The 11331-nt window shown below is 48.6% G+C and overlaps 3 protein-coding genes across 4 annotated transcripts in view; all 3 read right to left on the reverse strand.

The window, feature by feature from the left end:
* Window positions 1–14: 14 nt before the first annotated feature.
* CHMP4A (charged multivesicular body protein 4A) lies at window positions 15–4688 on the reverse strand. Its single transcript, XM_010831342.1, has 6 exons — window positions 4578–4688; window positions 2938–3087; window positions 2673–2850; window positions 1998–2112; window positions 1703–1838; window positions 15–1280 (listed from the first exon to the last, which is right to left on the reverse strand). The coding sequence occupies exons 1-6, from the start codon at window positions 4606–4608 to the stop codon at window positions 1222–1224; spliced, it is 669 nt and encodes a 222-aa protein (XP_010829644.1). The 5' UTR covers window positions 4609–4688; the 3' UTR covers window positions 15–1221.
* LOC104982035 (magnesium-dependent phosphatase 1) lies at window positions 4577–6603 on the reverse strand. 2 transcript variants are annotated; one of them, XM_010831340.1, is made up of 6 exons: window positions 6460–6603; window positions 6280–6340; window positions 6096–6206; window positions 5661–5768; window positions 5478–5563; window positions 4577–5304 (listed from the first exon to the last, which is right to left on the reverse strand). In XM_010831340.1, the coding sequence occupies exons 1-6, from the start codon at window positions 6494–6496 to the stop codon at window positions 5213–5215; spliced, it is 495 nt and encodes a 164-aa protein (XP_010829642.1). In that variant the 5' UTR covers window positions 6497–6603; the 3' UTR covers window positions 4577–5212. The 2 variants fall into 2 exon arrangements, with proteins under 2 accessions (XP_010829642.1, XP_010829643.1); XM_010831341.1 differs by lacking the exon at window positions 6096–6206.
* Window positions 6604–7503: 900 nt separating this feature from the next.
* NEDD8 (neural precursor cell expressed, developmentally down-regulated 8) overlaps window positions 7504–11331 on the reverse strand; it is a 9182-nt gene continuing 5354 nt past the window's right edge. The window contains exons 2-4 of the mRNA XM_010831351.1: window positions 8690–8737; window positions 8439–8521; window positions 7504–7873 (exon numbers count right to left, since the gene is read on the reverse strand). Coding sequence (XP_010829653.1) covers window positions 7777–7873; window positions 8439–8521; window positions 8690–8737 — 228 coding nt within the window. The 3' untranslated portion in view covers window positions 7504–7776. The remainder of the gene's footprint in view (window positions 7874–8438; window positions 8522–8689; window positions 8738–11331) is intronic.

Here is an 11331-nt window from a genome sequence, read left to right on the forward strand (position 1 = left end):
AAGCAGGAGGGTCTGGGGATAAAAATCTTTTATACCAAAAACAAATAAATCTAATTCTGTTTTAGTTTCATTAGCTGGAGTCACATTCTTTCCTCAGGGGACCCTTAGCAGGGAACAGTGCTGAGGGTGAGAGGTGGATTTCTGCCCAGAGCCTGTAACCAGTCATCCTGACACCAGTTAAGTCTAGATTGTAATTTACAGTGTAGCTCTTCTGTGGTTCTGAAGGTGGGCTGGGCGAGATGGGAGGAACACCTGCTTCGGAGACGCTTCACTGTTCTGGCTGAGGACATGCTCGCTGCTGTGTGTCTCCATGCACTCCACATGTTCAAGTAGTGGGGCAGAACTTGCTCTACCCTGGTTGCTCTGTTTGTCTACAGTCCAAAGGGACAGCATTGTTCATTCTTTTAGAAACCAGTATCAGGAGGTGGGCAATATTTTGGTTCCTTCCTCCTCCAAATGCCACCTTAACCACCACTGAAACAGTCCCAGGAGTTAGGGTCCCTCATTATTGTTCCTACACGTGGAAGTAACAGTTTCAAACCAAGCCTATTCACTATGCGTTCTGGAGAAAGCAAACCTGTTTACCCCGTCATCCGTGTATTTCTCCTTTCCTATCTGTGAACGGGCTTAGTAAAAGGAATATGGGTAGTAAATCATGCGGCTCTCTTTGCAGTGGCACAATTGGGTAAAAAGGGATGAGGGAAGACTTAGGGGCGGCCCCACATGATTCTGGGATAATACTAGACGGCAGTTTCCTTACGCTCAGCACTAGGCATCCCTAGGACAAACCAGCTTGAGAGATGGAACAATATCTGCCTGGAACACACCAGGTTAAGATACTGGAAGCTCCATTTGTTCTACGCTACAGCTCCCCTTTCTCACTCTCATTGTCACTCATTTCTTGATACAAAGCTCCAAGAACCAGGAGATGAGTTTCAGTGGTAGACAAGGCAGCATAAGCACTAGGGTTCCGTCCACCCAGTTTTATTGGGGATGAGGGCACTGTAATGCTATCCATGGGAGCCCAGGGGCTCTTCCCGTACCAATCCTTCTTCATAGTTGAGCCAGGGAAGGGAGGGCCACAGACCCTTTTCTCAGGCAGGGTCACACCACCACCCTCAGCAGGACCTACCAACAAGGCCATGTTCCTTTAGCTCAGCATTTGGCACTTAAGGAAAAGAGAGCAACAAAGGCAGCGTCAGGCTGACAACCCCAGACTCATCAGGACACCCACTCAGCCAGCTGCTTTAGTTCCGCTTCATCTTCATCCGCTTTGGGAGCTTTGGAGACAAGGACACCCAGAGAAAGACAAGTGTTAAGGTCTCAGCAACTTCCAACCATCCCCTTCTGTAACACTAGGAACCTGCTGAATGCTCTCTCCCAGCAAAGAACCTAAGGGTATGGTCTTCCTTGCTGGGCTGCTGCTAATTCCCATAGCACCTTTGTGCAAATCAGAAGGTGCTCATTTCTCCCAGCATTTGCATCCCTAAACCAGGATACATGGTTTGTGGGGTGAAGGACAAGCTGGATCTCAGTCCCCATTCCCCTTCAGCCAGGTACCCTTATGCAGTCAACAACCTATGCAACTGTAGCAGTAACCCTCTCTGCCTGGATCCTTTGAGGCAGGATGGATGAGGAATAATTTCCCCCCTGTCTATCCCACCCTCTCAAGTCCTTGAGATGACAGAAGAGCCCTGGGCACCTGGCTCCGCAGGCAGATGTGTAGAGGGTGCACTGGGCAGTGCGACCGGGGGCTCCTCCTCCTCGTCACCCACGTGTAACAACTCTCGGGCCAATTCCTCCTGCTCCAGCTCCTCTAGCTCCTCCAACAGTTCATCCTGGATACGGGAGGACAAGGCCACTTAGAACAAAGGAAAATTCTATTTCCAAAAACATACTTTTGGAGTTCCCCCCAAACCTGCCCCACAATTCTCTTGGGCATTCCTTCTGGCTGGTCCCATGCCTTCAACATTCCCTGACCCCTCTCGCCCAGTCACCTCATCCACGTCATCTCCAAAGCCCACAGGCCGAGAAATGGCATCTGAGATCTGCTGGGCCACCTCCTGTTGTTCTGTGATGTCAGCCATCAGTTCATCCACCTTGTCAATGTCCCTGAGAACAAGATACACAGCCCAGAAATCAGGTGACAATCCCCTTCATTTTTTAATCTCACATGAATGACGTCCCTCCTGCCTGTGGCTTCAGACTGACAAATCCAGGGCTACCAGGTAAAAGAGACCCCTGGAAAAGTATAAAGAGGCAAACATGGGCTGAGAAATGACATGAAGCCACAGTGGGGAAGACTGGTTGCTCTCTCTGAAGGGTCTTAAAAAATGAGAAAAATTGGGACTTCCCTGTGGTTCAGTGGTTAAGACTCCTCACTTCCACTGCTGGGGGCCCAGGTTCAAACCCTGATTGGGGAACTAAGATCCCATAGTTGCTCGGCACAGCCAAAAAGAAAAAAAAAAAAACCCAGGAAATCATATTTCCTCCCTAGAATGTCCCAGCCAGCAGAGATCATCTTGTAGTAAGCAAGAAGGCTGACAGAGGTCTAGCCATCACAGGCGTCTCTACTCTAAATTCACATCTGGAGAGGTTTTAAGAGTCACAGCACAAAACCAAGCTACTCTCCCCAGTGCCTGGGTCCCGTCCTCCCCTCCCCCCATACCCACATGTCCTGGTAGGCCTTCTTCAAGCCTTGGGCAGCAAGCTCCATGGTACGAAGCACTTCTGCATTGGTGGTGGCATTCTCAATGGCCTCACGCTGAAATTCCAGGGTGGATAATGTCCCGTCGGTTTGTGCCAGCTGCTGTTCCAACCTTTTCTTCCTCCGCAAAGCCTGTAGGGCAGCTGATCCAGCCCACACCCTGAACATCAGAGCCAGAAGCCCTTGCCTCCCCCGGGCCCTCCCTGGTGGCACCTTTCCCTCCCCATTACCTCTCTTGTTCTTGGTCCCATGCTTCTTGGCAGCTTGTAGCTCCTGTTCAATCTTCTGCTCCAGAAATTCCTGTTTCTTGATCAATATCTTCTCCGTCTCCTTCAGTTTCTGTATTGCCTCTTCAGGGGTTGGCCCCTTCTCCTTCTTTCCTGGAATCCAATGGAGCAGCCCACATTGTGTGAAAGAAAAATATTAGCCAACGATTAAATGGCAACCCACTCCAGTGTTCGTGCCTGGAGAATCCCAGGGACGGGGGAGCCTGGTGGGCTGCCGTTTATGGGGTCTCACAGAGTCGGACACGACTGAAGCGACTTAGCAGCGTGGAGTGCATGGTATGTGCCAGGCACTTAATAGTGTTGTTTTTAATCCCCAAATGACCTTCTATAATGAATGTACTAACTCCAGTTTACAAATGTGAAAACAGGCACAAAGAGGTTAACATTTTGATCTAAAATCACAACTACTGTAGTAAGAGACTGCAAGGGAACTGAAATGTGACAGTATGAATTCCAAAGCCAGTATCCTTTTTATTCCTAGCTACATTTCAAGTCATTTCCAATCTTTTTTCTTTCTTTTTTTTAGAACAATTTTGGATTTACAGCAAACTGAGCAAGTGGAAGGTAGAAAGACTTCCCGTGTGCCGCCGGCACCCACACATGCATAACCTCCTCATTATCTTGTTCCCCACCAGAGTTCAATCATGTTTTATAATCAGTGTTCCACTTGTTATCCTAGAAGATACTCAAGGTCCTGACTCCACAGCATCAAAGTGAACAGAGCATAGAGGCTAAAGAAAAAAAGTCTGATCTCAATTTTCCCCTGTATCTTCTGCACTTCTAACAGACTTATTTTTTAAAAAATAAAAAAGCTGAAGGCCTGAACCTGCTTAAGATCCTTCTATACTCTCCACTGCCTACAGAATAAAATCCAAAAAAGGTTTTTTAACAAGATACACAGGGTCCTTCACACACACACACACACACACACCCCCCCACACACACCCACACCCACACTCAGAGGTCAGAACTTCTTTTCCCTAAATATACCACACTTTTCCCTGCCTCTGTTTTGCACAGTTACCTTTTCCTAGAGAACCTCAACCACCCTCCCACCCCCGCCACCCTCCACCCACCCCTCCACCCACCCACCCGCCGCTTGGCATACTGCTAGACTCCGGATCACCACCTGGCACCCTGATTCTTCTGTGTACCCCCTGGCTTTCGGGAAAATCTCCATCACGGAGTTGCCACACCACACCGTAAATGCCAGATTTTGCCTGTCTCCCCCACCTCAGAGGAGCTCAAGAGGGCTAACTTTCTTGGGTCACCTCAGATTGCCTCCGGCCCAGCATGAAGGAAGCACCAGTGCTTTGGAAAGGACTGCATGCCAAGAAACTCGTCCCCAAAGCCTCAACAGTGGGAGCCAGCACAGTAGCCACGCCCTCCACTCGCGCCCCCTCCGGGGCCTCAGGCTCTTCCCTCCCAGGAAGGCAGCTGGAACCGCGCACGCAGACAAGGCGGCGGTGCTGGCTCGGGAGAAGGCCGGGCTATAGGGGTTTTCCAGACAGCGTCTCCTGCTCTCCCCGCCTCCAGCCCCCTGCGGCCAGCACCTCCCGGGGACCAGTCTTGCCCGGGCTCACCCCTCCCGAACAGCCGGCCAAGCCCACTCATCGCGACCCTCGCCTCTCCCGCCTCCGCCCCACGGTATCCCGTGCGCTTCCGCCTTGCTCCCGAGTAGGTGCCGTACGCCTCACTCCGAGACCGGCCTCGGCCAATCCCTCCTTAGGGCACCGCGGCGACATCATCAACAGGCGCCAGTGAGACCACTGCTATCACGTGAGCCAACACACCAGCCCCAAACCCACGCGCTCCTCTCAAAGCGGCCGCTTAGTTTCCCGCTGAATAAAAAGGCCGCCCCACTCCAACCCGCAAACAAACTCTTTGTTTCCTGGAAAGAAATGTGCAGGGTAATGCACCCTACTACTTGGGGCCAGTGCAAGAGTTTTTTACGCCCTTGACAGAGCTCGGGAGAGGGGTGGGAATGGGGAGCGCACAAGGAGATCGTAGTCGGTTTGCCACAAGTTCATAAGGCGGATCCAGTGCCTCACGTTCTGGTCTTTGCACCTCCGGATGGCCCACCCCAGGTCAAAACAGAAACAACCCACACAGGGTAAGATCTCTTCTGCCGCACACAAATACACTTTAATAATTTACAAATGCACCTGAAAATGCCCTCCTGATTTCCTTTCAGTTCTGTGCCTCAAATGACTGGACCTCAGAGTCCAGCTTGGGCCTTTGTGAATGCATCTAATCCTTGAGTTAGGGTTTGAAGGCTCATTCCATGCTGGACATGAATGCAGGTAACACCTAGAAAGAAAAGAAGCCACATTTCATCAGGCCTTCAGGGCTCCCAGTTAGGACTCTCGCCTTTTTGGGGGCATCACCTGCATGCAGACTATCCTGTACATACCTCCCAACCCTTTCCCTCTTAGGAAGCCTTTCTCCTCATTCCCCAAATGGCTAGCCTCACCACTTAGTACCCAATTTGCTGACATCTACGATGTTCCTCTTCTCATCATCAAAGAAGATCATCTGAGAGAAAGGAACTCCAGTCTTCCGCTGCAACCTGTGCAAGACACGCTGGGAGTGACCACGCTGGCTTCTTAGCCCCTCCAGTCTCCCTGGTCTTCTCTCTCCCTGCTTCACCATTTATCGCTTCATACCTCTCAAAGTGCGTGACTTTGCTGCCTGGATAGATTTCCCGATGAACAAAGTATCTGACAAGGTCAAAGAGCTCCAGCAGCTGGTTGGCTCCTTCAACCTCACCTGTCCTGAAAAAAGGTGTAGTAGATGGGGAGAATGGAGGGCCAAGGCTGCAAGTGAAGTTAATGTGTAACCAGGGGGAAATCAACTTCTTGTTTGTCCGGGATGGGCAAGCATCTTCCGTCCAGCTTCAATTCCATATCCTTCCTGCCTGATACGGGTACCACTGAGCCAATGTTTATAAAGTTACAAAATGCACAGCAGAGGGTACAATTCGAAAATGTACAAATACCTGCAAATTTGCGCGGCCTAAATTTTTGCAGCCAAAGGGTTACACGTAAGTCTCCTCATGCACACATCTCTCAACATTAGACCGACTCAGCCCCTCTTCTTACCGTGAAGCGGCCGCGATGGGTACTCCCAGGCCCCGCAATCGTTCCAGGACCTCAGGCACCTCAGGGTACAGTTGGATGCTCTGGCCCCGCCTATCTCGTACAGTTCCGTCACTGGAGACGGCGAGAGTGCGCTCAGCTCCCGCGGAGCCCCGCCTGGCCCCAGGCCTCCCCAGCCCTGCCTCACCTGCTCTTGTGGAACGGGGGGTCTACGTGCGTGTCCACCCAGAACGGCCAGAGCGTGTAATCTGCGAGAGGGAGAAGATGAGGGTGTCTCAGCCTGCGAGGGCGCAGGGCCTCGAGAGCAGCTACTGGGCTTTGGAGAAATACTGTGCCTTACGAAACTTTCCCCAACCCGGTCCCTCACCTAGATCGAAGACTGCGAGTTTGGGGAGTCGCGCCATGACCCGTGCCCGCAGGCTGTGCGCACGGAGGCAGGCCTTGCTCTCACAGCTCAGTGGCCGCCGGCGGGCCTCAGAGAAACGGCGACTAGAGCGTCGCCAAGCCGAGCTGGGAAGGTCGGTCCCAAGACCGCACAAGGGCGCCCTCTGGTGGTGGAGGAGGGGAAGGACCTCAGCAAAGTACCGTCGCCGACAGCTCCTATGACCCTCAGGTCTCTGCAAGGTCTTGTTTCTCCATCCAACCCAGGCTCACCATATGCTACTGAACTAGAGGAGCCAAGGAAGGGAAGCCCTTTCTTCTAGTACCCCTCTCTCATTTTATCTCACCGAGACCTAAAGTGATCCATCATAGCTCATCACTCCTCATCCTATCTCAATATCAGCCTCTCCATGGTATAGAAACCTAAGCCCTCAGCAATATTCCAGCCATAAAAGAATGTAGTGTTGATTAAGCTCTTGAGGGCTTTTCTTGAACCAGGCCCAAATGTCCTGTAGCATCTCAATGGGGGAGAACTCACTCTCCTGGTTTCTACCACCCACATCAGTAGTATGCTGAAAGAGATTTAACAACCAGTTTGGGGGGAAGGACTGATTTGTATTGTCAATTTCTGTAAATACTCTTGACCATGACCAATTTCAAGCTACCAACATGAAGTAAGTTAATATGGGGCTGGGAAAGATGCCAACGATTAGCTCTGGCACAAGTAACAGTTGGCTCTAGCACACTCCTGAGTATACACTTACAGTTTGAGAATTCCTCTAAGGGTATGTTCCCTTCCATTGTCACAGTCCTTCAACCTGGTGTAACTGGGTGTGCACTGGGTCCGTTCTGGGTTTTTTTGGCCACACCCAAAACTAAGATCCCACCCGTTTTGTGGGATCTTAGTTCCCCAACCAGGGACTTAACTCCAGCCCTTAGCAGTGAACACAGGGAATCGTAACCACTGAACCACTGGGGAATTCCCTGGGTCCACTTTGATTTCAGTCACATTTGTGCAATAGAAGAAAGATTCCAGGAGGTCAAGAAATATTTTATTGAGAACCAGGGACACAGCCATAAGAGAGGGAAGCACACAGGACTGCAAACTAAAACCCAATAGCCAGCAAGGGCCCTTTGGGCCAGGAACACTGCCTCCTGGGGTCCTCACAATCTCCCACCAACAGACACACAAGACTGGGCATCCAGGGGAGGGGGTAGTGGCTCTGGTGTCCCACAGAGTGAGAGGATATATGATGCCTCATTATGAGTGACAGGGCAGGGAGGTAAAATGGAGCAGAGTCCGTCACTGCCTAAGACCACCTCCTCCTCTCAGAGCCAACACCAGATGGAGGACTGAACCACCTAATATCTTGTAATCAGCTGCTGTCTTCTCATCATTCCTACAGAAGAGGCAAAAAAGAAAAAAAAAAGGTATTAGCAATACCCTTTAGAGTGGCGTTCTTAACCTGGGTTTCACGGATCTCTGGAGATCTATGAATGCATATGAGAAAAAAAATTACATCTTTTATATTTTTACTAATCCCCAACTGTAACTTGATATTTCTTTCAATTTTGAACACAGACAAAAGCCCACAGGGGTATTAGCAATATGGGTAACCTGTTAACAAGAGAAATTAGAGATATTTTCAGACTTCCCTGGTGGCTGAGTGGTAAAGAATCAACCTGCCAATGCTGGAGACAGAGGTTCAATCCCTGATCTGGAAAGATCCCACATGCCGAGAAACAACTAAACCCATGTACCACAACTGTTGAGCCTGTGCTCTAGATCCTGGGAGTTGAAACTACTGAAGCCCACATGCCCTGTAGCTGGTGCTCTGCAACAAGAGAAATCACGGCGTTGAGAATCCCATGCACTTCAACTACAGCAAAGGCAGCACAGCAAAGACCCAGCACAGCCAAGAAAAAAAACCCATCAGCATACTTTCATTTCCATTCCATACTTACATCTGTTTGCCACTGTAGATGAGCCGCTGCTGCTGTGGTGGAATTCCCTCTTTCTCCTCCACACGCTCCTTAATTCGTTCCACCTTTAGGGGTACAAGTAGTCAGGGGCTGCTCAGGGGGAGGGACCATGGAAGTGGAAAGAACAAGAGCTATGCAGATAGCATGAGAGCAAAAGGACTAAGTTCATCAGCATACCCAGGCAAAGGTACATGTAGGGAGATAGGCTTGGAGAGGTACTGGGCATACATTACCTTGTCCGTGGGTTCAATGTCAATCTCAATCTCCTTTCCGGTCAGCGTCTGAAATAGGCAAGGGTTTCCTGAGTCTTATAGTTCAGTATACAATTTGTCTCCTAGGTAAAACATCCTGGCCTAGCCTTGGGGGATCGACTTCCTTTTGAGAAATGCACACTCTCAGCAAAGTTGATTTGAAGTGTCAGGAGTATTTGCTCATACCCAATTTCAGACATTTTTAGGCTGTGAACAACTTTGACAGGGGAAGAGTCTGTAAACCATTTGACCTCTTAATCTCACAGGTCATCTCATCCCCCACCCCATTAGAATCCATGAGGATACTATAACTCCTTTGGATAAGACATCAATGAGAGTTGTCCTAAGGAGAGTATTCCTTTGAAAAGGACCTTGTTTTATGTACTAATGCTAGAAATTAACACTCAGATAATTCAAAGCATTCTCAAGGACACTAGAGATCACCTCTGACCAGCTTTTTAAGCCATACTAGAACTCAACATTCTATTCTTCTGTATCTTCTCCAGATTTTCACCTAAATCCTAAAATTGCAGCTCTGGTCTTCTTGACTTCTTCCATAGGCTAAAGGTTGCTGATACCCAAAACACAACTGTACACTTACAAATACTGTGCTTCATCCTATCTTATCTCCCATCCATCCTTGCTCTTAAAGTTCCACCTGCATCAGTCTACAGTAATCTAGACTACAAATGGACGGTCTAATTTAGGGGCATTTTCTTTGCTTCTACTGTTTTCCTTGTTGCCATCCCCTCTTCCACTCCTTCTCAAACCTTTAAGGGACCCTTTAAGATTGATGGCTTGTCACCAATGCACTTTAATAGATATTACAGCTAGTTAAGTGTCAAACTCTCCAATTTATACTCCAACTTCTTAAAGGACAGAGACTGTTCAATCTTCCCAGTCTAAGCACAAAGTATGGTGTTTGACATATAAGCAGTCAATAAATAATAATGGAAAGGCTAAATACACTGGTGGCTCAGACGGTAAAGCGTCTGCCTACAACGCAGGAGACCCAGGTTCAATCCCTGGGTCAGGAAGATCTCCTGGAGAAGGAAATGGCAACCCACTCCAGTATTCTTGCCCGGAAAATCCCATGGACGGAGGACCCACAGTCCATGGGGTCACAAAGAGTCGGACACAACTGAGCAACTTCACTCACTAAATACACTGAAGATCATGTTATGATCACAGCCAACACTTACTGAACACTTTCTAAGAGTCAGAAACTATACCAAGTGTCTTAAATGCATCAATATTTAATCCTTGCAAGTAACTTGAGATATGTACTATTCCTATAACCATTTATAGATCAGGAAAATGGGGTTTGGACAGGTTAAAAAGCATGCCTATGATGTCAAAAGGACGGTGTGGATCCAAACACAAATTCGCTGGCCCCAGAACCAGAGCTTTTAGCTCCATATTCAGCACTGCCTGAGTCTGGCTGATCTACTGCATGCGTGCTCAGTTGCCAAGTCGCATCTGACTCTTTATGACCCCGTGGACTGTAGTGCGCCAGGCTTCTCTGTCCATGGGACTTTCCAGACAAGAATACTGGACGAGGTTGCCATTTCCTTCTCCAGGGGATCTTCCTGACCCAGGGATCGAACCTGCATCTCCAACTCCTTCCTTGGCAGGTGGATTCTTTACCACTGAGCCACCTGGGAAGCCCAGGTGATCTAGTATTGGGACTCGATGTACACTCCTGTGGCAGATAACAAAATAACATATGGTTCCCACTTATGGGGCCAGAATGAAGAAAGGACATAAGACCTAATTTCTCAACCATGACAATGGCTCAGTACTAAGGATATTAAAAAAAAAAAAAAATGCAGGAGTAACTCCCTTGGATTGACCTGTTTGGATACAAAATAATAAATTACAATAGTGATTCTTAAGTTTCCACCCCAAACCAAGCTGGGCTATATGAAAATTCAATAGTCTATGTTAAAATGAGAAAAGGAATAGCAACAGTGAGATTTTCATGAAGCTAAATATGTGCATGCGTTCTCGATTGTGTCTGACTCTTTGTGACCCCATGGACGGTAGCCCGCCACACTCCTCTGATTTTCTGCAAAAATACAGGAGCAGGTTGCCATTTCCTACCCCAGAGAACCTTCCCAACCCAGGGATCGAACCTGTGTCTCTTGCATCTCCTGCACTGGCAGGCAGATTCTTTACTACTGTGCCACCTGGGAAGCCCTGAAACTAAATATATTCAGCTGTTAAAAATCCTTTTATGAAATGACAGTGACAATATACGGTATTTTTTTTAGGCTCTTTCCTGACCAAATGAAAAGTATACAATTCTGCGTTGTCCACAAATATTTCACTTTATTGTTCTTAATGCAAAGACTCTTTAACCAGACAATTCTATCTTTAGGTAACTAACCTAAAGGAAAAACTTGAAATTTCAGTACATATTCAAAGAGGAACATATAAAGTATACTGTAACACACATTGGAGAAGGAAATGGCAACCGATTCCAGCGTTCTTGCCTGGAGAATCCCAGGGACGGGGGAGCCTGGTGGGCTGCCGTCTATGGGGTCGCACAGAGTCGGACACGACTGAAGTGACTTAGCAGTAGCAGTAACACCTTTTATAAAAGCAAAACACTAGAAATAGCT

This window comes from Bison bison, unplaced genomic scaffold (assembly GCF_000754665.1).
Source record: "Bison bison bison isolate TAMUID 2011002044 unplaced genomic scaffold, Bison_UMD1.0 scf7180017864526, whole genome shotgun sequence".
In the NCBI taxonomy this organism is placed as follows: Eukaryota; Metazoa; Chordata; class Mammalia; order Artiodactyla; family Bovidae; genus Bison; species Bison bison.